This window comes from Poecilia reticulata, chromosome 16 (assembly GCF_904066995.2).
Source record: "Poecilia reticulata chromosome 16, P_reticulata-male-v2, whole genome shotgun sequence".
Taxonomy (NCBI): Eukaryota; Metazoa; Chordata; class Actinopteri; order Cyprinodontiformes; family Poeciliidae; genus Poecilia; species Poecilia reticulata.
The window spans coordinates 673,176-701,151 of NC_088845.1; the positions used below are offsets into that span (position 1 = coordinate 673,176).

Genomic DNA, 27,976 nt, shown 5'->3' on the forward strand with positions numbered 1-27,976 from the left:
GACAGAATGAGGCGATCAATGATATTGCTTTGTGATCAGTTAAAGGTGATGTTAATATTCTAGGAGTGATGTTATTCTTATCTACTCTACTAAAACTACAATAAGTAGATCATAACATTCTCTTTAGCTTTTCTCTGTTTGCTGCAAACTCATTAAATGTAAACTCATTAGAAGCTGAACCTCCATCAGGCCAACAGTTCTGGTCTATTGTTACCTGTCCAATCAGAGCTTCCTAACCAAGGTGTCCATAACTCTTCAACTCGCTGTCAGCTCCGGTCAGAAAGACGTTGAGTTCAGTCCATGAGATGATATTCAGAAATATCTTTTATTGATTGATTCTAGTTTCCTCTGTGATGAATCTATGTAAAGTCCATCATGTCTCCATGAGCTCCAGTCAAAGCTGTTAATTATAACATGTCAAATGACAGAGGGGCTTAAAAAATAACCAAATATTCAGTTTGGTTATTTTTTAAAATTATACACACACATATATATATCCTGCTCAAAAAAATAATGGGAACACTTAAGTGTTCCCATTATTTTTTTGAGCAGTATATGTGCACACACAAATTTAAAATTTTGCCCCCCCAGAGGTAGTCCTGGCCCCCCCTTGGCTCCCCCAACTTTAAAAGTCTAGCTCCGCCGCTGCTCAGCACTCCTTGTTTATGAAGAAGAATTTTGCCAGAGAAAATGTTACAACAGACTTCATTGTTTTGTTTTTCAATAACACTCCAAAAGTTACCATATCTCTAGAAATGGATTCAGGAAATGCAGTTTAAGTTTATCCACCTTTCTAAGCATTTTCAAAATATTTCGGTATAGACCCTCATGGCCGCTCTCGCCTATTGTCGCTGACGAGATTTAGGGCGGCCATCTTGGAGCGGGCGGCCATCTTGGAGCGGTCCACCACTCCACTCAGCGTTATGTGTTTAGCAGCACAATGACGTATCAGCGCATTTAATCGATCAAAACACGCTTTTTTGTTACTGGAAACCATATTCAAACATTATCAAAGCTACATTTATAAACAATTGTATTATTTAGTATGTTTTTAATACATAGTTCAGCATAAATATGCTTAGTGGCTATAACAATAGAATAGGAATGGAATATTCTGATATTGATGAATGATGAGCAGATTACAAAGCACACAGCCGTTCATGATTTATTTAATAAATTATTTAGTAATATCAATACATAGTTATATTACTATACACACACAAATAAATAATGATTAATACTGAATAATATATATTGGATACATGTATATATGTATGTATATGTCTATATATACATATGTATGTCTATATAGACATATAGACATACATATTGATTACACAATAATCTTTACCACCTGTGTAAACTTTGCTGGTGAATGTTATAACACATAATATAAGTTTTATAATATGTGTTATATTGTTTCATTTCTAATATAGGCTCTTGTGTCAGATAATCTAAGTCAATGTTAGAGAATAATTATTTTAGGTTTACAGAATCTCAGTTATCCTTCATAGCGGCTGAACCCGTATTACACCAAACACTGTAGCTAATATTAGCTGGTATCTCGCTGGTGGACATAAATACAGTAAAGTAATATTATAATCACAATATATACACAATAATATGTCCATCTTACTTGTGAAATGTTGTCTGTGGAGCCTCACATCAATAGTCCATCGATCAGAACAACAATATCCTCAGTGCTGAGGCATCTTCTGCTGTTTTGGTTGAGCAAAGTAGGAGGGACGACCTCTCCAAGATGGCCGCCATATTTCCTGCGCCGGAGCAGCCAAAGCGGGGTCTACTCTTATATTATGTTTATGCAGGGGAGTCTCAAAATTCACATACAAATGCAGCAACTCACGGGCCAGAAGCAGCTTGGAAATTAAGAGGAATCTCGTCCTGTGTATTTGTGAATTATGAGACCATTTTAGCTCCATAGAGTGGCGTCAAAAGTTTGAAAGGAACTAGTTTGATTCTCTCAGAGGTTCCGTTCGGACTGACCAGGATGAACCCCAACGGAACTTCCGGGAAGCTAATATGTCGACCATGACGTCAGAGGTGAAGGTCAGCACAGCGAACCGAACCGATCCGAACCGGTAGGTTTCACCAGAACCAGTGAGACCAGCCACCGAACCAAGTGGTACAGGTGGGTTGTTTGATTTGTCCCGCCGGTATTTAATTACCTGGCGGGAAGGGTAACAGCTTGTTAGCATCGAAGCTAACTTCCGTGTAGCTGTTTTATTTCTAGATATTTTCTGAATTATAAATGTAAGTGAAATAATTAAAGCTAAACATTATCTTTAATGGTCAGCTTTAACCCTAACCCTGAAATAGGAACAGAAAGCGTCGGTTCCGCCCCGCCCTGAGGACCGGGGACGCCGGCAAACCGACCGGTGTCAGCGGCGCCGCCATGCGGGTCGCATTCAGGCCGCTGGGCGGTAAAACCCGGCTGGTTCGGTGAGAAGGAACCCAGAACCACACCGGTTCTGCTGAAACAAACCGATTACCTCAGCACACCTGACCCATGTTCCCGCCTTCCAGAACCGATGAGAAACCAGAACCATTATTATCCAAAACGTTTCGGAATAATTAAAATAATGATAAAAAACCGAACACTAATCAGTGTTTCCATGTGATGAATGGAGGATTGTTGCTGCTGACAGGAGGTTCTGCTGTGTCTAACTCAACATGAGACATGGAAAAGAAATGTGAGACTTTTCTTTTATGTTTAAACAGAACCGACTCCAGGTTGCTCCATTCAGAACCCAGTGAGACCCATCCTGACCAGAACCATCAGAACCGAGGTGAGACATGGAGGCACAGCATGGCTGCTGCCTGCCTCTAAACGCTCTAACTTTCTCTGCTGTGGACTGGAGTTGCTTCAGTTTCAGTCCAGAGAAGTTGACCTCTGACCTCTAAGGTCCAGTTCACTATAAGTGGAAAAGACTCACTGATGGGACACAAATCATAAGATTAAAAACTGAGACTTTTCATCCAAAATATGAAAAATAACCCCACATGGTTATGGAGTGCAGTTGGAGCCAAAAGGTAGCTACACACACACACACACACACACACACCTACACACACACACACAGTTATTGTGCTAGTTGTAGTTTTGAGGATTCATTTTATTGTTGAGTGCTCTCAATCATGTTAATAACCCTCAAACCTTTTTTAGAAAGCCAAAGTGAGGTTTTGTCTTTGTTAGGACAATATCTACGTGTGCAGAATTATTATGCAACTGAATTCAAACTGAACATTTTCTCGTCTTTCTTTATTGTCATCTGTTAGAATAATAAACAGAACTAAAAAACGACAAACATTTCTGACATTTAAAGTTAAATCAGTGGCCAATGTCGGCGCTCTGTGCAGCAGAGCCTCCCGGTTCAGAGATGTGACCTTAGACCTCCAGCTTCAGAGGGGCCACACCTGGTGAGGAGGAGCCGCTTCATTACTCCGTCATCTTTAAGGCCTTTCCTGGCCGGACACGCAGTGGAGCACTGTGATGCTGCAAAGGAATCATGCAGCTTTTCCTCAACCACTGCTTGAAGAAAGTGTTTCTAAAAACCGGCTGTAGGTTAGGAGTTGATTTTGAGTCGATCTTCAACCTGAAAAGGTCCAAGTGGCTCGTGTTAATAATGCCAGCCTGAACCAGTGCCCCGCCTCCAGCTTGCAGGCGTCTGATGTGAAGGAAGCTGTGGCCAGGACTGATCCATCCATCTGGTCCGTCCAGACTCGCTCTCATCTCATCAGTCCATAAAACCTGTGAACAACCTGTCTGCAGATTGGTCTTGGTCCAGGCTTGATGTTTCAGCCTTCCTTACTTTGGCCGTTTCTCTGAACATCTTGTGCTTCAGGTCTGACAGCGCTGGAAGACAGCGGCTTCCTGTAGCTTCACGTTTGACTCTTCTCAAATATTTGCCAGTTAACTTACTTATCTTTTTCTCAACATGTTTCTAGTGACCCTGTTCTCTATGTGCAGCAAAATATTAGATGGCTCTGTGATCACACTCCAGTATTTGAGCAGTTTCAACAGGGCTGCATCTCTGAAACCCTTTTAGTTTTGGGCTTTTCAGTCTTTATTTTGGCCCATTTTGCCTGAGGACAAGAAGCTGCCTAATAGTTGACGTGATGCTGCTCCGCCCCACGCTGACGTCAGCTACAGCGTTGCTGAAGGTAGTTGTGCTGATTTCATGTGTGTAGATTCCAACAGCAGCATGAACACAGACCAACTGCTGAGCTCACATTTAATCACGTTTCATTGCTACTGTTTGTTTCTAAGCATCTTCCTGAAGGCAGGTTTTCACAAGCCGGTTTTATTGGTCATTTCTCCCCCATGTTGTACCTGCAGTGCGTCTCACAGCCTTCACTCACATCCAACTTCATCCCTCATTGTTCCTCTTGGTTTTATCGTTGATTTCTCGTTATTTCCCGCTAATAACCTCACACACCTGACCTAGGACTAGTTACAGAATGTTATTGCTGCCGTCTTTGCCTCAAGTGCTGATTTATAAGGAAAAAATGACTAAAACAATGTGTGACACATGGAGGTCCGTTAGTCGGCCATGAGAACAGTTGGCTTGTCGGATGACGGCTCTTCTGCTGGGGGCGGGGCCTGTAGGGGGCGGGGCCGGTAGGGGCGGGGCCTGTAGGGGGCGGGGCCGGCGACATGTCGACTATGAACATGTTGATTCCAGGTGTTGGTCTCCTTAGGCTCCGCCTCCCTCATCATACAAATACACATCAGAGATGTTTATATTCAATAAGCATTGGAGTTTATACAGCTAGGAGCTGGAATATAAATATAACTAGAGGAATGCCGATTGATCCGACTGCCACTGATCATAATCGGCCGATTTACGTCATAGCGTCTGATCGGTGATCGATCAGCGTCTCTTGTTGCCGATCACATTTATCTCCCTTCTCAGCCTGCAGCTCCTCTCCTCTTTCCTTCTCACTGCGCAGCAACAAATCCTGTAGTGTGCGAGTTGCTGTGGAGAACGACCTCAGAATGACCTCATGGTGACCTCAGGGTGACCTCAGAATGACCTCAGGGTGACCTCAGAATGACCTCATGGTGACCTCAGAACGACCTCAGGGTGACCTCAGAACGACCTCAGAATGACCTCAGAACGACCTCAAGATGACCTCAGAATGACCTCAGGGTGACCTCAGAATGACCTCAGAACGACCTCAAGATGACCTCAGGGTGACCTCAGAATGACCTCAGGATGACCTCAGGGTGACCTCAGAATGACCTCAGGGTGACCTCAGGATGACCTCAGAATGACCTCAGAACGACCTCAGGATGACCTCAGGACGACCTCAGGGTGACCTCAGCCTGAAATACCGATCACCGATCGGTATCGGCACCAATAAACCCGATCGGAGCGTCTCTAATATATAAATAATAAGTAGCAGGCTGCCTCCATTTTGAAGTTTTTCAGAACTCGGCCAGCATCAGAACCGCTACCAGCGGACCCAGTCCAAAGGATGTTTGGACCGGGTCAGAGCGTCCACACGTGTCGGTTCTAGTTCTAGTTCGGTTGGGTTGGGTCCCTGTTGCAGGGTAGATTCTGGTGAAGCGGGTCGCCGTGATGTTGGTTCTGTTGCTGCTGGTTCTGCAGGAGAACCCGGCTACAGGGGCAGATTCTGATGGAGCCGGCCCGGCCCGGCCCGCTGTACCTGAGGAGCACGTCGGCGGTTTCCCTGAACGAGCGGTGAGATCCAGAACCGACCCAGAACCGACCCAGAACCAGCTATGCTCTGACGTCACGTGTCCCTCAGCTTCTCTCAGCTTCTGACGACCCGGCTGACCCGACCCGGCAGGCCCAGTTCCAGGAACCTCAGGATGAGAACGGCACTGGTTCAGGTGAGCTGAAGCTCCGCCCCTCTGACCTTTCAGTGGGATCAGGACGGATCCGGTCCGGTCCGGTTCTGATCCTGGGATCTGTGTCTCTGTGGTAACGGCGTGTCTGATTGGTCCTGTGTGCGTCAGGCTCCGCCCATCTGCCGGAGGAGGCGGCTGCGTGTGAGGGGCAGCGTGTGGACCCGACTTGGGGGTCCGCTGCTGACCCGCGGGCCGACCCGACGGCACTGGTCCTGGAGGCGGCCCGGGTTCTGGAGCTTCAGGAGAAAGTACACCTGGAGAGGCAGGTGCAGCGCCCCCTACAGGAGTGAGTAGCAGCTGAGCTGCGATCAAAGCTTCTCATGTGACATCACACTGACGGCCATCTTGGTAGGCACCGTAACCAACTGTCATGGTAGTGGCTATGGAGTTACTATGACAACGATAAACAAGCTCTCTCCTCATTCCCAACTTATGAACTTAATGAGTTCCTACAGATATTACTGGACTAGTTTCTGATAAATATCAGCAATATTTGCTGCTGAACTAGCAGCATTAGCTTAGCATAAATGGCCTGATAAAATAGGCTGGTTCTGTTCTGGTGATGATGATGCAAAGAAGGATTCTTCATAGGATCAATAACGTTCTGGCCAATCCTGACTGTCCTCTTCATGTCTCAGGAAGGCAAAGCGTCTTCAGTCAGAGGCTTCTTCACAGTCGCTGTAACACAGACTGCTACAGGAGATCCTTCCTGCCAAATGACATTTAATTTCCCTTTGGGATTAATCAAGTATTTTTTAACTGAGCTGAATTGAATTAGCTGCTAGCTAAGCTGACATGTAGCCTCAGCGTTGCTACATGTCGCCTAAGCGTTGCTACCTGTAGCCTCAGTGTTGCTACACATAGCCTCAGCATTGCTACATGTAGCCTCACACATGTAGCCTCAGCGTCGCTACACGTAGCCTCAGCGTCGCTACCTGTAACCTCAGCATTGCTCCACGTAGCCTCAGCGTCGCTACGCGTAGCCTCAGCGTCGCTACCTGTAGCCTCAGCGTCGCTACCTGTAGCCTCAGCGTCGCTACAAGTCGCCTCAGCGTCGCTACCTGTAGCCTCAGCGTTGCTACCTGTAGCCTCAGCGTCGCTACCTGTAGCCTCAGCGTCGCTACCTGTAGCCTCAGCGTCGCTACCTGTAGCCTCAGCGTCGCTACAAGTCGCCTCAGCGTCGCTACCTGTAGCCTCAGCGTTGCTACCTGTAGCCTCAGCGTCGCTACCTGTAGCCTCAGCGTTGCTACCTGTAGCCTCAGCGTCGCTACCTGTAGCCTCGGCGTCGCTACCTGTAGCCTCGGCGTCGCTACCTGTAGCCTCGGCGTCGCTACCTGTAGCCTCGGCGTCGCTACCTGTAGCCTCGGCGTCGCTACCTGTAGCCTCGGCGTCGCTACCTGTAGCCTCGGCGTCGCTACCTGTAGCCTCGGCGCTGCTACCTGTAGCCTCGGCGTCGCTACCTGTAGCCTCGGCGTCGCTACCTGTAGCCTCGGCGTCGCTACCTGTAGCCTCGGCGTCGCTACCTGTAGCCTCAGCGCTGCTTCTCCACAGGACGGCGGAACCTGCTGAGTCGGCTGGGACAGCGCTGCCTGGTGGTGAAATCGGACCTCCAGAACCAGACTGAAGGTCTGTTCAGATGAACTGTTCAGATCTGGCCTGAACCCAGATCTGTTCGGTCCATCATCTGCAGAACCTTGATGCATCTGACCACTCATCATCTCCGTCCTGTGACAGGAGGGCGGGGCCCCACGCTGTGGAGGGGCGGGGCCACGGCCTCAAAGGGGCGGGGCTTTGTCCCAAAGCAGAAGCTGGATGCTGAGCTGGATGAGTACATGTCTCTGTCCAGAAGCAGGTTGGACCGGCAGCTGGACGACTACATGTCCATGTCCCGCAAACGCCTGGACCAGGAGATGGACGAGTACATGCTGATGGCGGGCCAGTGTCTGGAGGACTGAGGGGCGGGGCCTGGGGTTTTTTGTTATTTACTATAAGCAGCAGAGGTCTGGCTGCTGATTGGTTCCTGAGCTTCAGGTCTGTCTCTGGAGGCTTTGGTTTGTTCTCTGATTGGTTGTTGTATTTTTGTCTACTTCACTGACCTCTCTCTGCGTTGGCGATCTGAGTTCCTGAAGCTGCACTTTTGTTCTCTAAGTTATGTGAATAAACGAAGTTTCCTCTAGAGAAGATGGTGGCTCCTCTGAGTGGGCGGGGCTAGCGCTCTGCTCCGCCTCCTGACTTGTGATTGATTCATGAGTAGCTCAGTCTGCATCAGGAACTGTTAAGTTTTTAATATCTTATAAATGCAGTGCATGTGGAACATGCAGCTCACATCAACATGTTGTAATAAACATAAAACATGTCCAGGTCACATGATCCCCAAACATCAGACGCCTGCCTGCCTTTGCTACACATTCTTCTGCTTCAGCCTCCTGACTGATCAGATGGCGTCATAACTCTGGGTCTAGCTGCAGTTCCCGCAGCCGCCCAGAAGGTGGAGGTGTTGGTCTGTTTTCTACAGGCCCCGCCCCCTGGATGCTGAGCCCCGCCCACCGGGCTGTCACGTGAGCGGTCCAGGGTTGCAGGTTTGTGAATTTCTTGCCATCTTTACAGCATTCCTGTTAAAACAAGTTTCATATTTTGGGGTAATTATCACAAAAGATCCCAAATAAAGATGGAAGCTGAACTTTGACCCTACAAAATGAAACCACTGACTTCAAGTAGATTCATCTTTACGAGGAAGAATAAAGAATATCCAGGTTAGCTTGTGCTGCTCTAGCGTTAAATGTCTGTAAAAGATTCAATAAAATGCTCTACACTTTTGTTAGGAAAATAAAACTCATCACAGTCTCTGTGCTCTAAACCCCGTGGACGTTTCAGATTCATCCTTAAATTTAAAATCTGCTTTAAAACTCCTGGCAGTTTTTCGTTTTCCCCTGTTCTAAATGTCAATTTGATGCAACATCAAATTTGTCAATTGACATTTTGATGCAATAAAAAAAATAAACGGCAGGTTCACTCGTCGCCATGGAGACGTCCCGCAGGACCCAGATGTTTCCCAGTGAGGAAGAGTCAGGGGCGCCGTATCCACCTTATTCCGAGCCCCCATGATGCTTTGCGTGATTTATGGGCGCGACTTCCGCCGGAACCGCCATTTGTTTACATGTTAGCAACTCGCTAACCGGTTTTCCACAGAGGATTTAGGCTATAAAATATGTGGAACTCCAGTTATCACAGCTTAAATGTGACTATTGTTTTACCGCTGCCTACAGCTAATGCGGGAGGGATGGCGACTTGAAGAAATAGCCACAAATAACCCGCATTAGCATAGTTAGCTGCTTCACTGACTCGGATGCAGACGCGGAAAGAGGAGGAGGAAGAATCTGTGATGTAGCTTCATCTTTAAAAAGGATTTTCACTCTCAGCTTGTATTTGAACTTCAATCTTTTATTTACTTCAGCGCAGCTCAGTTTTTAACAGTAGCTTAATGTTTACTTCTAAATCTGGTTCTTAGTCGCATCTTTTCGGGCCTGCAGTGCTGCTGCCTCTAGTGGTGAGGGGTGGAAGCACAACTAATCTAATTACGTCACTAAACGAGAATACCACAAAATCTTTATTATTTACTATTAATTTCGCCATTTCTGGCAACGTGAAAGATAAATTATCTTCTAAAATATATTTTTCTTCAGGATGTAAAGCTAATTAGATGACATAACACCTTTATACATTATAAATAATATCTATGTATCTCCATCACTGAATCCACGTCCCTCATGGGTGAAATTAAAGCTGCAGTAACTTTTATAATAAATTTTTTCCCACATATTTATTAAAACTGTCATTGTGTTGTGACAGTACGGTATGAGAGGTAATCTGTGGAAAGTCTATTTCCTCTGCCTTCTCCCAGGAGAGGTTTAGTGCTGTCAATCACAATCTCATGTTGCTGCTCATCCCTATGCCGTAGCTAGCATAGCCTGTTGTGAATGCTCAGTCTAGTTAGTGTAGCTACCAGTGACGTCATGGTGACATCTTTAACAAATAAGGAGAAAACATATATTTATTATTTTATTTATTATACTGCAGCTTGAATAAAATGAAGCTACTAACATTTAGAAGTCTGGATTGGATCTGAAACTGATAGAAAACATTTAAGCAACCAACTTTCAGACTGTTGGATGATAAATTCACTAGCGCTGAATATTGTGCTGATTATCAGTATTGGACCAAAGACAGAAGCAGATGAACCTTTATAACTGTGACGCTTTTTATGGGGCAAATAAACTCAATAAATGTTCACAGCAGCTGCACAGGGATTCCTGGCAGCGGCCCTGGAAAGACTCCTCCTCTTCCTCCTCCTCCTCCTCCTCCTCCTCCTCCTCCTCCTCCTCCTCCTCCTCCTCCTCCTCCTCCTCCTCCTCCTCCTCCTCCTCCTCCTCCTCCTCTTCCTCCTCCTCCTCCTCCTCCTCTTCCTCCTCCTCTTCCTCCTCCTCTTCCTCCTCCTCTTCCTCCTCCTCCTCCGGAAGGTTTTCCAGGAACGAGTCTAAACATGAACACATGGAGGGGCGGGCTGGACCGGGTCAGAACCAACCCGCTGACCTCTGCTGCTCACTGAGGTCCGTCTGTTCACATTCTGTTAGAGACTCAGCTGGCCCGGTTCTGAAGAACGACCAGGTGGTTCTGTTTGGAGCCGGCTTAAGGTCCGAACCAAACAGAACCAAACAGAACCTAGGTTCTGATGAAGCTTATTCTTTAATCGGACCTCAGGTCAGTTTGTGTGACCGGCCCGGTCCGGTTCTGTCGGAACCATTTACACACAAACCGAACCTCATCAGAACCGTTATGACCCAAACACCGTCATCGGAACCTGGAAGCTGATTTGTGTTCCTTTCACTTTAGTGGACCAGGAATCAGAGCAGCGGCTTCTGATTGGCTGCTGAGTCACGTGGTGCCGCCAGCAGCTCCTTATATGGTCATGAGGCTGCAGGGAGCAACGAGTTCAGGCAGGGCAGGCTGCTTCTGAGAAACATGAACACGCTGTCCTCACACACACACACACACACACACACACACACACACACACACTGTCCTCACACACACACACACACACACACTGTCCTCACACACACACACACACACACACACTGTCCTCACACACACAGACACACACACACACACATTGTTCTCTGCAGCTCCCCCCCCCCCCCCCCTTTCTCTCTTAGAACATCCCTCCGGTTCCGGTTCGGTACATCAGCTCATGTGTGCAGAATCAGGATCCGGTTCTGATCCACTTCACTAAGAGCTGGTTGGTTCTGAAGGGGGATCAGGCTGTGTGTTTCGGTCGGAACCGATGACGGTGTTTGGGTCATAACGGTTCTGATGAGGTTCGGTTTGTGTGTAAATGGTTCCGGCAGAGCCAGACCAAAGTTATGTAATGTTGGTTCGGATGGACCGGTCCATTTCGGGGGGTGGGGGTTGTCTCACGGAGGGAGGAGGCTCGGTTCGGAGTGAGTGTTCTGGTTCGGACCAGTGGACCTGATGAAGTGTCTGAAGCGGTTCCGTCCCCCCACCTGTACCTGCCCCCCCCCCCACCCCCACTCAGCGTGACGTCACGCCTCCATACCCCCCTCCCCCCGGCAACAGATGGTTCGGTCCAGACGCGTCACCCATTGTTTACAAATCAAACGGCTTGTTTGTGTGTACTGAGCGGCCCGGCTCGGTTCGGTTCGGTCCGCAGAGAGATGCCGAGTCTGAAGGAGAACCTGCTGGCCCTGCAGCAGGCCGTGGGCCCCGCGGACGTGGACGCGCTGGTCACGCAGATCGGAGAGGCGCTGCAGCTCCACGGGGCGCCGGGGGGAAACCCACGGACCGGGCCCGGGTCCTGCGGGGGCGCGGCGGGCCCGAACCTCCAGCAGAACCCCCGCGGCTGCTGCCTGAAGATCCGGAACCAGCGCGGGACCCACCGGACCCGCAGCCCGTACCAGCTGCCGAGCCACGCGGAGCCGGACTGGGACCAGCTCCGACCGTGGAACCGGAAGCGGGTCCCGGTTCGGGTCCAGGAGGACGACCCGCACCGGCTGCTGCAGGAACTGATTCTGTCCGGGAACCTGATCAAGGAGGCGGTTCGGAGGCTGCAGTTCTCCCCGGACTGCAGGGATCTGGGCCGGACTCCGGACAGCCTGCCCTGCGCCTGATGGGAGGACCGGGGCGGACTGGACTGGACTGGACCCAGACCGGGTCGGATGGGAGTTCTGGTTCCGTGTTTTTATAACATGTGTCTCATGGAGGGAACGTGCGGCTCAGCCTGCACGCGCCTCGGTCACGTGCACGCCGTGTTCTTGAACAATGATTACGTTTTGTGGGGGCGGGGCTTGATCAGACCGGATGTTTACAGTGACTGGCCCCCCCACCCCACTCCAAACTGATGTTGGCCTCACCTGCAGCAGGTGAGGCTGCTGACGTCAGAGACTGAACGTGTCTGTTTATTTCCTGTTTGTGTGTCCAGAAGAATCACGTGACTGCTCCGTAGCGGAGCGCCTTCACATTCCTGACTCTTCAGGGCTTTTATTGTCTTAATAATAAACACTTCCGTTTTTACACCTGAGGTTCAGCGTCCTCTGTTCTCTCACACACACACACACACACACACACACACACACGCACACACACACACACACACACAGGCTGCAGCGCCCCCTGCCGGGCAGACTTTGACTGGTCCGTTTTTGAATGAAGCGGCCCAATCAGAACACACCAGAATCTGGACTCACGTCAGAACTCTGAATGAAAGAAGAGCTGGATCCATTTCAGGCCAGAACCGGTGGCCCTGCTGGACCGGGCCGGTTCCGCTCAGAACCAGAGCCCACCGTCTGCTGGTGGAGGTCCAGCAGACGGTTCTGATGATGGCGGCTCCAGTAAACATCAGAACCAAACCAGCAACAGAACCAGCTGATCATCTAACAGCCATCAGAATAAAGGTTTGGACCTTCCGCTGCCTCCATGTTGGGTGTGACGTCATCAGAACCAACATGGAGGGTAAAAATAGCAGCTCTGAAGCTGCTTGATTTGGTTTAGAACTGCTGGCTCGTCCAATCACAGGAGCAGCAGCTGGAGACGGTCCTCTGATCAGAACCGACCTGGTTCTGTTCGGCTCGGCCCTGTGGTTCTCCGGTTCTCCTGCGGTCTAGCAGAACCTGCTCACCTGTCCACCAGGTGAGTCCTGGGGCCCAACAGGGGCAGTGACAGCATCAGTCCAGCAGATGGCAGCAGGACTCACCAGAACCTCCAGAATGAGCAACAGAACCGGGTCAGAGTCCTGTTCACTCTGGGAGGCTTTTATTGTGAAAGGGCAGGTTCATCTAATCCAGTGTTTCTCAACCCTTTTCAGCCCCCCCGCCCCCCTCTATCCAGCCCCCCCCCCTCTATCCAGCCCCCCCCCTCTATCCAGCCCCCCCCTCTATCCAGCCCCCCCTCCCCCCCCACTAAAACATTGCAGGCTACTTTGCACTGACTATTATTATATCATTAATTTTACTATCACTGTTGTAGATGTTTGGATTTTTATGCTTGTTTCTGTATTTATCATCAAATATAATTTCCCAGAGAACAAAAAAAGTCATGAGAATAGAAATTATTTTCACAGCGTCTATGAAAGATTTAATGAACATTCAAGTTAAAACCTGTAGGCCTATCAGCCAATCAGAGTGGAGAATATATTCATGTTCTAGTTGTAAATATTCCACCAGATTAAAGATGTTCAACATGCCAGTTTAAACTTTGAACTGTTTCCAAACGATCAGGGATCAGCTGGATCCTCAGCAGCTGCTGCAAACTCCCACTGAGAGGAACTGGATGTTAAACAGCTGCTTTACATTATATCATATCATCCAGCAGTCGGTGCAGAGAGATTATCCTCCTTATGCCAGATTATACATCTGAGAGGAGAATATTGGAGTTTCTAGATCCAAGACGGCAAACAGAGTTTGGACAGTTTGACTGGAGTTTTCAGGGTTAAAGTTACAGAGCAGAAGAAAATAAAGAATCTAAACTAAAACGTGGCATCAACTGTTCATCATAACGGAGATTATGCTTCAAAGAAAACCGAAGAATAACTGATGAGACAGCAGCTGCTGAAGAGAGAGAAAAACCTGGTTCTGGTCCTAGTCCTGGTTCTGGTTCATGTTGGTTCTGGTCCTGGTCCTGGTTCTGGTCCTGGTTCTGGTTCTGGTCCTAGTTCTGGTTCTGGTTCATGTTGGTTCTGGTCCTGGTTCTGGTTCTGGTCCTGGTTCTGGTCCTAATTCTGGTCCTGGGTAATAGCAGCTCTCTAACACTTAATGCCGTATTTATTAACTTTATGTCTTTAAGATGATGAGCATCCATGTCTGGTTCTGGTTGGTTCTGGTCCTAGTTGGTTCTGGTCCTGGTTCTGGTCCTGGTTCTGGGTAATAGCAGCTCTCTAACACTTAATGCCGTATTTATTAACTTTATGTCTTTAAGATGATGAGCATCCATGTCTGGTTCTGGTTGGTTCTGGTCCTAGTTGGTTCTGGTCCTGGTTCTGGTCCTGGTTCTGGTCCTGGTTCTGGGTAATAGCAGCTCTCTAACACTTAATGCCGTATTTATTAACCTTATGTCATTAAGATGATGAGCATCCATGTCTGGTTCTGGTTGGTTCTGGTCCTAGTCCTAGTCCTGGTTCTGGTTGGTTCTGGTCCTAGTCCTGGTTCTGGTTGGTTCCCAGAGGGAAAATCACCAGAAGTAAAGATGCACCTGAGTTGCGGCGAACCAACCAAAAGCTAAAGGAACATTGAACCTTTTAGATGCTCAACAGAAGAATTCGCTTTAATAAAAGCTGATTTTGTGAGAGTGAAGCTGAAACAATAGAGCGTAGATCTTCTGTCACTTCCTGAATCTGTTTCTATAGATTCTATAGTTTCTATAGATTTGTTGACCTGTGGAGTGTTACTGGAAACAAAACAATGGAAATATGTTGTAACCTGATACTTTGTTTGGCAACATGTTTTATTCATAAACAAAGTGCTGACATCATCTCCAGTTTTCAAACCGTTTTATCTGAATTCCAGTTATATTTGAAATCTCTGAAACGTGTTGGATCATTTGAAGACCTGACTGAATTATTCATGGACATATCCGTCAGTCTGTCAGTCCTAACATATTAACAAATAATCAGTTATTGTTTCATATTGCCATTCCCTCTCGCTCCCTCAGATCATCCTCCTCCATCCATGTCACTGTCCCCTCTGCCCGTCTCACCACCATGGGGAGCAGAGCTTTCAGTCGCTCTGCTCCCCAACTCTGGAACTCATTACCACCATACCTTAGAAACATAAAGTCATTATCACATTTTAAAACCGAACTCAAAACACACCTTTTTAGATCTGCCTTTTCCACATGACACAATTGGTTTGCCTGATTTTACATAGTTTTTATATAGATACATTGTTTTGTTTTATTTATTTTTATCTACTTTTACTTGTTATATTTTATTTGTTTCTGTCACAGTTTTTTTACTATTGTACGGTGTCCTTGAGTGCCAGAAAGGCGCCTTTGAAATAAAATGTATTATTATTATTATTAGTTTTATTGTTATCATTTTTCTCACCAATCCGTATTTTCACTCTGAAATCTGCCTGTTATGCCTTCTAGAGCTCCACTGTTGTATTTGCCTTTGTTTGTACTTCCCTTGTTTCAATAAAGTAAAAAAAAGAGTTATGGCGGCCATTGTCTGACGTCACTGTGAAAAGGGTCTATTCAGATGGATGGCCGGAAGTGGATTTCTCCGGTTCAAAGCAAAGTTGATCACAACGAGTAGCTAATGGGCTAAATAGGCTGGAACATCCGAGGCGTCTCGGAAAAATATGCGTATATTTAGGATATGATCATCTCTGTAAAAAAAGGTTATTATCTCTTATAATCTTGAGGATTTACCCGCATTGAGGCGAAACATCACTGACCACCTGCAGACCTCATGTTATACAGCACAAAGCTGTCAAAGCTGGAGATCATTTAGCTCCAGGTTGGGTCACATTTAGGACCAAAAGCAGCTTTAAATGGCTGTAACTTGTTTCTGCGGGTGAGCAGCGAGTTGTGCTAATTAAGTAATTAGTCTGATAACGATGCTATGCTAACAACGAGCTAACCCTGTTATTTCTATGAGCTTGAATCTCCTGGTAAATAATTTATTTAGCTTCTGAAAACCAAATTCATGCGAGTCAGGTAGCATTTTACAGACCATGTCTGTAAAACCAGCCGGTCGTGAAAAGCTTTAAGCAGCCATGAGTAAACGAGACGGGGCAGATTTCTTTATGCTGTATGGGAGAGTTCATTCAGTTCATTCAGTTCATTCAGTTCATTCAATTCATTCAGTTCATTCAGTTCATTCAATTCATTCAATTCATTCAGTTCATTCAGTTCATTCTCACCGTTAACGCAAAGTGACCGAACATTTCAAAATCAAACGGTTTTTCTTCCAACTGAGGTGAAATGGGCTCTTTTCACCGACGTCGGTGACGTCACATCTGCACGAGCCAATGCGGCTCACTTGTTTCCGCTTTGAGTTACCATGACAGCTAGAAAAGACAAAGTGTATTTCAGACAAAACACACTATGAACATTGTTGTCTTCCTAATATAACGGGCTTTAAAGTTTTCATTCATTTCCAAATGATCCTGAATTAAGATGGCGGCTTGTAAATATCCGTCGCTACCAGTTGAAGCTAACGCTAACAGCAAAGTTTGCAGCCTTCGCTTCAGTCCGATCAGCTTCTTCAGCCTAAAACTACCGGATGGTGAATAAAGATCCTGAGTTATTTCCATGGAGTCGCTTCTGTATTCAGCCTGAAACCGTTTATGGGAACCAGAGAGCCGAGCCACTGATCCGCCTGAACATCCTGCTGTAAACACCGAACTGTCTGAGCTCTGAACAGGAAACAGGTCATAAAACTAGATAACATTAAGAAACACGGCCATGTTTTTCTAAAAGCAGCAGCTCTGAACCTGAACAGCTGAACTGTCCCTCCGTTCCCCCCGGTTCCTACGCCTATGTGCTAACAACATTAGCGCTCCGAGGACAACCACGCAAATAAATAACTGTCGTTATATCTAACGTTTCCTGTTAGTTTCTGCACCTCCTGCTCTGAGCTGCAGATCAGGGAGGCCCAAGGTGGGTCCTGGAGCCCCAAGGTGGGTCCTGGAGCCCCAAGGTGGGTCCTGGAGCCCCAAGGTGGGTCCTGGAGGCCCAAGGTGGGTCCTGGAGCCCCAAGGTGGGTCCTGGAGCCCCAAGGTGGGTCCTGGAGGCCCAAGGTGGGTCCTGGAGCCCCAAGGTGGGTCCTGGAGCCCCAAGGTGGGTCCTGGAGGCCCAACGTGGGTCCTGGAGGCCCAACGTGGGTCCTGGAGGCCCAAGGTGGGTCCTGGAGGCCCAAGGTGGGTCCTGGAGGCCCAAGGTGGGTCCTGGAGGCCCAAGGTGGGTCCTGGAGGCCCGGCATGTGTTAGTCTGTCCCTGGTTTAACGCACCTGGATCAGGTGAGGCTCATCAGAGGAACGTTGACCTGCTGAGGTCGTCGTTCTACCAGCAGGGACAGAAGAACCTGCAGGATGTTCATGTCTCTGCATGAGGACAGTGGGGGCAGCAGGACTCGGCCTTCAGATGCTGATCTACAGAATCAACGGGCTGCATTACTTCCTGCCCTCCATGTGCTCCAGGTGCTGCGTCAGCAATATGAAGGTTCTGCTGGAATGTCAAAGAAAAACCCAGATTGGTTGGTTCCGCGGTTTATTGGGTCGCCTGGTTCTCTTCACACAGCAACAATCAGGACAAACCATTTTATTTTTTCATTCTTTAACTTTTTGTTTCTGTAAGAATCTTTTATTATTATTATTACATTATTAAACCGCTGCATGGAGTCCGGTACGACCCGGTTCTACTGAGCAGAACCGCCTGCTGACCCGGTTCTCTACCAGGTCCAATTCCCTTCAGCAGGACTTGGATTTTTCCTTCCTGAATGGCTGGAAACTCCTCCTGGTTCTGAACCGGTTCTGAACCCGGCCCGATTCTGCTCCTCCTCCCGCCTCATCCGATCCACGGCGCCGGCGGGAACAGAACCGGGATCTGGACCCGCTCTCCCGCTGACAGCCTGTTTACTTCTGTTTCTGCCAGCCGGGCCAGAACCACCTGTGGGAAACCGGGTCGGTCCAGAACCTCGACGTCTCCTCCGTAAACATCCTGCCGTCGGGTCGGCTGGAAGAACCGGGACGGAACCAGAAGGATGATGAAGGGCTGCAGCCGATGTCACTTCCTGTTTGACTACATAAACTCTTAGTGGAACCAGGGCAGATAATTTACCCCCCAGCAGCTTCTTTACCCCCCAGCAGCTTCTTTACCCCCCAGCAGCTAATTTACCCCCCAGCAGCTAATTTACCCCCCAGCAGCTTATTTACCCCCCAGCAGCTTATATACACCCCAGCAGCTAATTTACCCCCCAGCAGCTTATTTACCCCCCAGCAGCTAATTTACCCCCCAGCAGCTTATTTACCCCCCAGCAGCTTATATACACCCCAGTAGCTAATTTACCCCCCAGCAGCTTATATACCCCCCAGCAGCTAATTTACCCCCCAGCAGCTTATTTACCCCCCAGCAGCTAATTTACCCCCCATCAGCTAATTTACCCCCCAGCAGCTTATATACACCCCAGCAGCTTATATACCCCCCAGCAGCTTATATACACGCAGCAGCTAATTTACCCCCAGCAGCTAATTTACCCCCCAGCAGCTTATATACCCCCCAGCAGCTTATTTACCCCCCAGCAGCTTATTTACCCCCCAGCAGCTTATATACACCCCAGCAGCTTATATACCCCCCAGCAGCTTATATACCCCGCAGCAGCTTATATACACCCCAGCAGCTTATATACCCCCAGCAGCTTATATACCCCCAGCAGCTTATATACACGCAGCAGCTAATTTACCCCCCAGCAGCTAATTTACCCCCCAGCAGCTTATATACCCCCCAGCAGCTTATTTACCCCCCAGCAGCTTATATACCCCCCAGCAGCTAATTTACCCCCCAGCAGCTTATATACACCCCAGCAGCTTATTTACCCCCCAGCAGCTTATATACACCCCAGCAGCTTATATACCCCCCAGCAGCTTATATACCCCCCAGCAGCTAATTTACCCCCCAGCAGCTTATATACCCCCAGCAGCTTATTTTCCCCCCAGCAGCTTATTTACCCCCCAGCAGCTTATTTGCCCCCAAGCAGCTAATTTACCCCCAGCAGCTTATATACACCCCAGCAGCTTATTTACCCCCCAGCAGCTTATATACACCCCAGCAGCTTATTTACCCCCCAGCAGCTTATATACACCCCAGCAGCTTATTTACCCCCCAGCAGCTAATTTACCCCCCAGCAGCTTATTTACCCCCCAGCAGCTTATATACACGCAGCAGCTAATTTACCCCCCAGCAGCTAATTTACCCCCAGCAGCTTATTTGCCCCCCAGCAGCTAATTTACCCCCCAGCAGCTTATTTGCCCCCCAGCAGCTTATTTACCCCCCAGCAGCTTATTTGCCCCCCAGCAGCTTATTTACCCCCCAGCAGCTTATATACACCCCAGCAGCTAATTTAACCCCCAGCAGCTAATTTACCCCCCAGCAGCTTATATACCCCCCAGCAGCTTATATACACGCAGCAGCTAATTTACCCCCGAGCAGCTAATTTACCCCCCAGCAGCTAATTTACCCCCAGCAGCTTATTTGCCCCCCAGCAGCTAATTTACCCCCCAGCAGCTTATTTGCCCCCCAGCAGCTAATTTACCCCCCATCAGCTAATTTACCCCCAGCAGCTTATATACCCCCCAGCAGCTTATATACACGCAGCAGCTAATTTACCCCCCAGCAGCTAATTTACCCCCCAGCAGCTAATTTACCCCCAGCAGCTTATTTGCCCCCCAGCAGCTAATTTACCCCCCAGCAGCTTATTTGCCCCCCAGCAGCTAATTTACCCCCCGCCAGCTAATTTACCCCCAGCAGCTTATTTACCCCCCAGCAGCTTATATACACCCCAGCAGCTTATTTACCCCCCAGCAGCTTATATACCCCCCAGCAGCTTATTTGCCCCCCAGCAGCTTATTTGCCCCCCAGCAGCTTATTTACCCCCCAGCAGCTTATTTGCCCCCAAGCAGCTAATTTACCCCCCAGCAGCTTATATACACCCCAGCAGCTTATTTACCCCCCAGCTTATATACACCCCAGCAGCTTATTTACCCCCCAGCAGCTTATATACACCCCAGCAGCTTATTTACCCCCCAGCAGCTAATTTACCCCCCAGCAGCTTATATACCCCCCAGCAGCTTATATACACGCAGCAGCTAATTTACCCCCCAGCAGCTAATTTACCCCCCATCAGCTAATTTACCCCCAGCAGCTTATTTACCCCCCAGCAGCTTATTTACCCCCCAGCAGCTTATTTGCCCCCCAGCAGCTTATTTGCCCCACAGCTCGTCGCCCCCGCTGCTGCGCGTGCTCGCCCGCTCTCGGCGATGCAGCCGCAGCATCTCCAGGACGCTGCGGGCGTAGGCGTCCCTCAGGTTGGCTCCGCCCCCGGTGGGGTCGGCCCCGCCCCCCGGCGAGCCGCGGGTCAGCCTCCTGAGCGCGTCGGCGTGGCGCAGCGCGGCCTCCCGGACCTTCAGGGTGAAGTAGCAGGCGGAGAAACGGTCGTTGATGATGGCGATGGGCAGAGCCAGGATCAGGATGCCGGACAGGATGCAGAGGAAGGCCAGCGTCTTCCCCGCCGCCGAGTCGGGCCGCACGTCGCCGTAGCCAACCGTGGTCATGGAGGTGGTGGCCCACCACCAGGCGGCCGGCACGCTGGTGAAGGTGGAGGCCGGGAGGTCGTGCTCCAGGGCGAACACCAGCGCGGCGAAGATGGAGATTCCCACGCCGAGAAAGAGGAGCAGCAGGCCGACTTCCTCGTAACACTGAGCGATGGTCATTCCCAGAGACCGCAGGCCTGCATGGGGAGAAGAACCAGTTCATTCAGGAACTGTTCAGAGTGAGGAACCAGTTCATTCAGGAACTGTTCAGAGTGAGGAACCAGTTCATTCAGGAACTGTTCAGAGTGAGGAACCAGTTCATTCAGGAACTGTTCAGAGTGAGGAACCAGTTCATTCAGGAACTGTTCAGAGTAAGGAACCAGTTCATTCAGGAACTGTTCAGAGTAAGGAACCAGTTCATTCAGGAACTGTTCAGAGTAAGGAACCAGTTCATTCAGGAACTGTTCAGAGTAAGGAACCAGTTCATTCAGGAACTGTTCAGATAAAAGGACCAGTTCATTCAGGAACTGTTCAGATAAAAGGACCAGTTCATTCAGGAACTGTTCAGATAAAAGGACCAGTTCATTCAGGAACTGTTCAGATAAAAGGACCAGTTCATTCAGGAACTGTTCAGAGTGAGGAACCAGTTCATTCAGGAACTGTTCAGAGTGAGGAACCAGTTCATTCAGGAACTGTTCAGAGTAAGGAACCAGTTCATTCAGGAACTGTTCAGAGTAAGGAACCAGTTCATTCAGGAACTGTTCAGAGTAAGGAACCAGTTCATTCAGGAACTGTTCAGAGTAAGGAACCAGTTCATTCAGGAACTGTTCAGATAAAAGGACCAGTTCATTCAGGAACTGTTCAGATAAAAGGACCAGTTCATTCAGGAACTGTTCAGATAAAAGGACCAGTTCATTCAGGAACTGTTCAGAGTGAAGAACCAGTTCATTCAGGAACTGTTTAGAGTGAGGAACCAGTTCATTCAGGAACTGTTTAGAGTGAGGAACCAGTTCATTCAGGAACTGTTTAGAGTGAGGAACCAGTTCATTCAGGAACTGTTCAGAGTGAAGAACCAGTTCATTCAGGAACTGTTTAGAGTGAGGAACATGTTCATTCAGGAACTGTTTAGAGTGAGGAACCAGTTCATTCAGGAACTGTTTAGAGTGAGGAACCAGTTCATTCAGGAACTGTTCAGATAAAAGAACCAGTTCATTCAGGAACTGTTCAGATAAAAGAACCAGTTCATTCAGGAACTGTTCAGAGTAAGGAACCAGTTCATTCAGGAACTGTTCAGAGTAAGGAACCAGTTCATTCAGGAACTGTTCAGAGTACGGAACCAGTTCATTCAGGAACTCTTCAGAGTAAGGAACCAGTTCATTCAGGAACTGTTCAGAGTAAGGAACCAGTTCATTCAGGAACTGTTCAGATAAAAGGACCAGTTCATTCAGGAACTGTTCAGAGTGAGTAACCAGTTCATTCAGGAACTGTTCAGAGTGAGGAACCAGTTCATTCAGGAACTGTTCAGATTAAGGAACCAGTTCATTCAGGAACTGTTCAGATTAAGGAACCAGTTCATTCCGGAACTGTTCAGATTAAGGAACCAGTTCATTCCGGAACTGTTCAGATTAAGGAACCAGTTCATTCCGGAACTGTTCAGATTAAGGAACCAGTTCATTCAGGAACTCTTCAGAGTAAGGAAATGAGTAATGGACTTTCCCAGAGACCAGCGCTTGGAGAGAGAGAGGATAAAGAACTTTTTCAGACTAAAGGACTGGTTCAGAGTAAAGGACTGGTTCAGAGTAAAGAACTGGTTCAGAGTAAAGGACTGGTTCAGAGTAAAGAACTGGTTCAGAGTAAAGGACTGGTTCAGCCCTGAACCTGTTCCTCTTCAGAGGAGGTAAAGACTCCGTCGCTCTGATCTTCCTCCAGGAGCCTCATCTTGTTTCAAGCATGTTGTAACGTCACTTTAGTTTCTGCTGCTGGTTCTGGTTATTCTGGGCTCCTGCTCCAGTTTCCTCTGCTTCCTGCATTATTCATGAGCTTCTTTAGCTCGTGGAGTCTCTGCTGATATCAGACGTTGAATCCGTGTTTTCCCTGCCAGCTGCTTTCTCTCTTCACATCAGGAGTGTGAAATGGGGGAACCTGATTGGTCCTCACACTTCGCCACATTGCTCTGCTCTCTGCAGATTCATTTTCCATAAGGACAAACAGGAAACAGCCAGTTTGTATTTAGGACACAGCTAGCACCCAGCTGAGGGAAAGCTGCATTAGTAATGCTGCAGCTGCTGCAGGCAGCATGTTGACCTGCTGCTTGCTCTTTGTGCCGGCGAATGAAGGGAATCTGTGAGTGGATGAACAGACACCATGAAGACGCTCGCACCAGACTGACGGCGCCCGTCGCTGACCGTGACGATGACGGCCTTTACAGTCAGGCTTTGATCCAGAATCCTCCAGAAGGTCGACCTTCAATCGTCGGCACATTTGGACCCGCTCTGCACAACCTCCTTCCAATTAGGAAGGTTTTATGTTTAGTTTGCTTCTCTGGGGAAACGCTGAGATGTCCTGCAGTGGCCATCACAAAGTCCTGACTGCAGAACAACAGGTCATGTCAGAGTGAAAAGGTGAAGCCTTAAAACTCGACCCAGTATCACTGGGATGGGCTAAAGGCCCAGTACACCTTGTAGAAGGAAACCCAGAACATCTGACCCAAATCAGTTCTACTAAGCTTACTGGTTGAGAGACTGAAGCGCGTACCTGTGGAGTGTCGACCCAGCTTCAGCATGCGCAGGACCCGGAGGAGGCGCAGCACCTGGACCACCCGGCCCACGTTCTCCAGCTCGGTGGAGCCGCCATGGAGGCTCTCCACGGCCAGCGTCACATAGAAGGGCAGGATGGCCAGCAGGTCGATCACGTTGAGGACGCTTCGGCTGAACCGGCACTTGTCCCGGACGCAGCTGAAGCGCAGCACCAGCTCACCTGTGAACCACAGGACGCACACGTACTCCACCATGTCAAGCAGCTGCGGCCCGCCGGCGCCCAGCCAGCTACCGCCGAAGTCCTGGTCCAGAGAGATCAGCACCATGTTGACGACTGACAGCACCACGAAGAAGATGGAGAGGGAGCCGAAGGTCCGGGCGGCGCCAGACGATTCCGGTCTCTCCAGAATGTCCCAGAGACGCCGACGCAGGCCTGGACAGAGCGCACCTACAAAGTCCTCCTCTTCATCGTCGGTCTCAAACTCCTGGCAGACATCCAGGGACTCTTTCTGCTCCTTGCGGCGGTGGTAGCGTTCCCGGCAGCAGGAGTCGATGCAGAGTTCGTCGATGCCCCAGTACTGGATCTCCTGCAGGAAGGAGATCTCACACAGCTCCTCCATGACATGAAGGTGACCCGTCTGGTAGAAGTTCATCACGTACCTGAGGACCAAGCAAAGAGATGAATGAAACAAAGTCAAACACCAGAAAGGTTGAGACCTGAAACCACATCAGTCCTGGCTAGACGTTTCCTCATCTCTGCAGGGTGAAAACATCCGGGGCCTCGTGCATCAAACCCTGCGCAGTTTTCACACTAAAACTTGGACTAGAACAAATTCAGAAAAACAACCCAGATGTATGAAGCCGTGCTGCAGTCAGACCTGCTGCAGCAGCAGAGCCTCCAGGTCGGACCTGCTGCAGCAGCAGAGCCTCCAGGTCAGACCTGCTGCAGCAGCAGAGCCTCCAGGTCTGACCTGCTGCAGCAGCAGAGCGTCCAGGTCTGACCTGCTGCAGCAGAGCGTCCAGGTCAGACCTGCTGCAGCAGAGCCTCCAGGTCTGACCTGCTGCAGCAGCAGAGCGTCCAGGTCAGACCTGCTGCAGCAGAGCCTCCAGGTCGGACCTGCTGCAGCAGCAGAGCCTCCAGGTCTGACCTGCTGCAGCAGCAGAGCGTCCAGGTCTGACCTGCTGCAGCAGCAGAGCCTCCAGGTCAGACCTGCTGCAGCAGCAGAGCGTCCAGGTCTGACCTGCTGCAGCAGCAGAGCCTCCAGGTCTGACCTGCTGCAGCAGCAGAGCGTCCAGGTCTGACCTGCTGCAGCAGAGCGTCCAGGTCAGACCTGCTGCAGCAGCAGAGCCTCCAGGTCTGACCTGCTGCAGCAGCAGAGCCTCCAGGTCAGACCTGCTGCAGCAGCAGAGCCTCCAGGTCAGACCTGCTGCAGCAGCAGAGCCTCCAGGTCTGACCTGCTGCAGCAGCAGAGCCTCCAGGTCTGACCTGCTGCAGCAGCAGAGCGTCCAGGTCTGACCTGCTGCAGCAGCAGAGCGTCCAGGTCTGACCTGCTGCAGCAGCAGAGCCTCCAGGTCAGACCTGCTGCAGCAGCAGAGCCTCCAGGTCAGACCTGCTGCAGCAGCAGAGCCTCCAGGTCAGACCTGCTGCAGCAGCAGAGCCTCCAGGTCTGACCTGCTGCAGCAGCAGAGCCTCCAGGTCAGACCTGCTGCAGCAGCGGAGCGTCCAGGTCTGACCTGCTGCAGCAGCAGAGCCTCCAGGTCAGACCTGCTGCAGCAGCAGAGCCTCCAGGTCAGACCTGCTGCAGCAGCAGAGCCTCCAGGTCTGACCTGCTGCAGCAGCAGAGCCTCCAGGTCAGACCTGCTGCAGCAGCAGAGCCTCCAGGTCAGACCTGCTGCAGCAGCAGAGCCTCCAGGTCTGACCTGCTGCAGCAGCAGAGCCTCCAGGTCTGACCTGCTGCAGCAGCAGAGCGTCCAGGTCTGACCTGCTGCAGCAGCAGAGCGTCCAGGTCTGACCTGCTGCAGCAGCAGAGCGTCCAGGTCTGACCTGCTGCAGCAGCAGAGCCTCCAGGTCTGACCTGCTGCAGCAGCAGAGCCTCCAGGTCTGACCTGCTGCAGCAGCAGAGCCTCCAGGTCTGACCTGCTGCAGCAGCAGAGCCTCCAGGTCTGACCTGCTGCAGCAGCAGAGCCTCCAGGTCTGACCTGCTGCAGCAGCAGAGCGTCCAGGTCTGACCTGCTGCAGCAGAGCGTCCAGGTCAGACCTGCTGCAGCAGCAGAACGTCCAGGTCGGACCTGCTGCAGCAGCAGAGCGTCCAGGTCGGACCTGCTGCAGCAGCAGAGCCTCCAGGTCTGACCTGCTGCAGCAGCAGAGCCTCCAGGTCTGACCTGCTGCAGCAGCAGAGCCTCCAGGTCAGACCTGCTGCAGCAGCAGAGCGTCCAGGTCTGACCTGCTGCAGCAGCAGAGCGTCCAGGTCGGACCTGCTGCAGCAGCAGAGCGTCCAGGTCGGCCCTGCTCACCTTTCCTCTATAGATCCTGGTTTGGGGGAAACAGCAGCTGCTGCTCCGCCCGTCGCCTCCATAAATACATATTAATGTAAATTAGTACAAATACCTGGAAGTCTGTCGCCAGGTGAAGCAGTAACCATGGCAACCATCCTGGCTAACAGCCGTATAAGTATCTATAATAATATAGTTTATTTAAAAGCTGCTTTCAGGGCTCATTAGGGTCCAAGTTTCAGTGTATTTAGGTGAGTTTTGACGCTTTGCAGTTTGTTATTGTCAAACAGAAAACGTTCAAAATGGCTGCTGCACATTTTTTGTGCGTACACCACTTTAGGCATCAGGCCCCAGATATCTATGCAGCGGATCCCCAGGTGGATCTCATGCCAGAACTACAGGAATAAAGATCTAAGCATCAGGGCTGGGCAGTCCTGGTGCTGCTCCTGGTGCTGGTCTTGGTTCTGGTCCTGGTCTTGGTTCTGGTCCTGGTCTTGGTTCTGGTCCAGGTCCTGGTCCAGGTCCTGGTCCTGGTGGGCTGCTGTCCTGCAGCTCCTGGCCGTCTCCCTGCTCCAGCACACTTCCATCCCACAGCTGAATCTCCTCCTCAGTCGGGCTCCAGAGCAACGACCTCATCATTTGACTCAGTGTGGTGAATAGAGACGTATGTAAAAGTGGCAGGAGGCCCTGCAGGCCTGGCGCTGCCACCCTGACTTGGACTAAAGGTCTAAGAATGCTGTGTGATGACGGCTGTTTTGAGTGTAGAGGAAGACCTACTGGAAGGTTTGGGAGCTTCTGTCGAAGAAGAACTCATTCCGGAGGAAGTCTGCGTCATCGCAGAGCTCCAGCGCAGAGTCTCGACCGCAGCAGACCAGCTTCCCCAGTCGGGTCTCCGGGTGGGACGCCAGCAGCTCCTGGGACAGGACGTAGCGACTCCCCCCGACGTTGACGACCACGGCGCCCAGCGGGTCCCTAACGCGCGACGCCGGCGTCTCGCTGAAGAAGACGCTGGAGTTCAAAGACAGCAGGGAGGCGGCGTCAGCAAAGACCTCCAGGCCCGCCATGGAGGACGAGACGGCAGCTGGAGAACAAGAAACAGGAGACATCTGGGTCAGGCAGCAACTCCTGAAGCCTCTGAATAAGGTCACTGATGTCTGGGGAACATCTGGATCTGACAGGAACAGATGCTGGCGGCGAGAGAGAGAGAGAGCGACCGCTTTCTGACTTCCACACCGTGGCCAGCTGCCCAGGGCGGCACGAGAAGGAGGGGCCCTCACTGAGTTTGTGTTGTTTCTTTGATGCCGTCAGTCAGGAGTTGGCGCCCCCTTGTGTTGAGGAGGAGCAGGTCACATGACTGGACTTTGATTGGCTTAGAGGACACGCTGCTGACATGCCCTGAAGTCCCGCCCCTGGCCTTTCTGCAGCCAATGAGAGGACAGAGTCAGGATGATGTCATTGTGTTGCTGTTCCGGCTCTCAGCCACTAGGGGAGGCTGTTCATGCTAACAGCGACTTCCTCATATGGAGGGTTGGATCCTCAGCTCTGTGGAGGTTCTAGATCCTGGTTTGGCCCGGTCCAGTTTGGTTCGGTCCAGACTTCTGGGTCCTGATTCCGATCAGAACCCGGTTCTGGTGTTTAATGCGTCCTCTCCTCTCGCCATCTGGACTCAGAGGAGAGAAACGCGACCCCATCAGAACCGCCACCGGGCCGGACCCTTCCCACTTCCAGAACCGCCACTACTGCTGAGAGGTCAGCTGCCCGTCCTGTCAGAACCACCAGAACCTCCAGGAGGATGAAGATGAGGACGGTTCAGGCTGAGGTCTTCTCTGTCAGAACCAGAACCAGCAGACTCTGACCTGGTTTCCGTGGAGTCGCTGTCGGATCGTCTGCTGGAAACTTTCCTCACTTGGAGACGAAGAACGCTGCAGCAGCCGGAGCTTCTGACGGTTCTGACGGGTCCAGCAGCTTCTGCTTTCCGCTCAGGTTTGAAGTGGAGGAGGAAGACGAGGAGG

The 27,976-nt window shown here is 50.2% G+C and overlaps 3 protein-coding genes across 6 annotated transcripts; 2 read left to right on the forward strand and 1 right to left on the reverse strand.

The window, feature by feature from the left end:
* Positions 1–1,982: 1,982 nt before the first annotated feature.
* LOC103477473 (uncharacterized) lies at positions 1,983–8,758 on the forward strand. 2 transcript variants are annotated; one of them, XM_008430606.3, is made up of 7 exons: positions 1,983–2,099; positions 2,740–2,807; positions 5,634–5,726; positions 5,794–5,878; positions 6,005–6,182; positions 7,448–7,522; positions 7,631–8,758. In XM_008430606.3, the coding sequence occupies exons 3-7, from the start codon at positions 5,662–5,664 to the stop codon at positions 7,849–7,851; spliced, it is 624 nt and encodes a 207-aa protein (XP_008428828.1). In that variant the 5' UTR covers positions 1,983–2,099; positions 2,740–2,807; positions 5,634–5,661; the 3' UTR covers positions 7,852–8,758. The 2 variants fall into 2 exon arrangements, with proteins under 2 accessions (XP_008428828.1, XP_008428827.1); XM_008430605.3 differs by having other exon boundaries at positions 1,993–2,149.
* Positions 8,759–11,556: 2,798 nt separating this feature from the next.
* On the forward strand, positions 11,557–12,484 carry gbp (glycogen synthase kinase binding protein). The gene has a single exon (XM_008430604.3). The coding sequence runs from the start codon at positions 11,629–11,631 to the stop codon at positions 12,079–12,081; it is 453 nt and encodes a 150-aa protein (XP_008428826.1). The 5' UTR covers positions 11,557–11,628; the 3' UTR covers positions 12,082–12,484.
* A 7,832-nt stretch (positions 12,485–20,316) lies between these two features.
* On the reverse strand, positions 20,317–27,935 carry kcnv1 (potassium voltage-gated channel modifier subfamily V member 1). 3 transcript variants are annotated; one of them, XM_081616999.1, is made up of 4 exons: positions 27,821–27,935; positions 26,742–27,045; positions 23,470–24,131; positions 20,317–20,912 (listed from the first exon to the last, which is right to left on the reverse strand). In XM_081616999.1, the coding sequence occupies exons 2-4, from the start codon at positions 27,026–27,028 to the stop codon at positions 20,386–20,388; spliced, it is 1,476 nt and encodes a 491-aa protein (XP_081473125.1). In that variant the 5' UTR covers positions 27,029–27,045; positions 27,821–27,935; the 3' UTR covers positions 20,317–20,385. The 3 variants fall into 3 exon arrangements, with proteins under 3 accessions (XP_081473125.1, XP_081473126.1, XP_081473123.1); XM_081617000.1 differs by having other exon boundaries at positions 27,242–27,935; XM_081616997.1 differs by having other exon boundaries at positions 26,742–27,935.
* Positions 27,936–27,976: the final 41 nt, after the last annotated feature.

Excerpts from the sequence above, each read along its gene's own strand:
- gbp (XM_008430604.3), top strand. The coding sequence starts at position 11,629 with ATGCCGAGTCTGAAGGAGAACCTGCTGGCCCTGCAGCAGGCCGTGGGC.
- kcnv1 (XM_081616997.1), bottom strand. The coding sequence starts at position 27,070 with ATGTCTCCTGTTTCTTGTTCTCCAGCTGCCGTCTCGTCCTCCATGGCG. Across the intron at positions 24,132-26,741 it reads AGAAGCTCCCAAACCTTCCA|GTACGTGATGAACTTCTACC; the intron begins GTAGGTCTTCCT and ends CTTGGTCCTCAG. Across the intron at positions 20,913-23,469 it reads GCTGGGTCGACACTCCACAG|GCCTGCGGTCTCTGGGAATG; the intron begins GTACGCGCTTCA and ends CTCCCCATGCAG.
- LOC103477473 (XM_008430606.3), top strand. The coding sequence starts at position 5,662 with ATGGAGCCGGCCCGGCCCGGCCCGCTGTACCTGAGGAGCACGTCGGCG. Across the intron at positions 5,727-5,793 it reads GCGGTTTCCCTGAACGAGCG|CTTCTCTCAGCTTCTGACGA; the intron begins GTGAGATCCAGA and ends CGTGTCCCTCAG. Across the intron at positions 5,879-6,004 it reads TGAGAACGGCACTGGTTCAG|GCTCCGCCCATCTGCCGGAG; the intron begins GTGAGCTGAAGC and ends TGTGTGCGTCAG.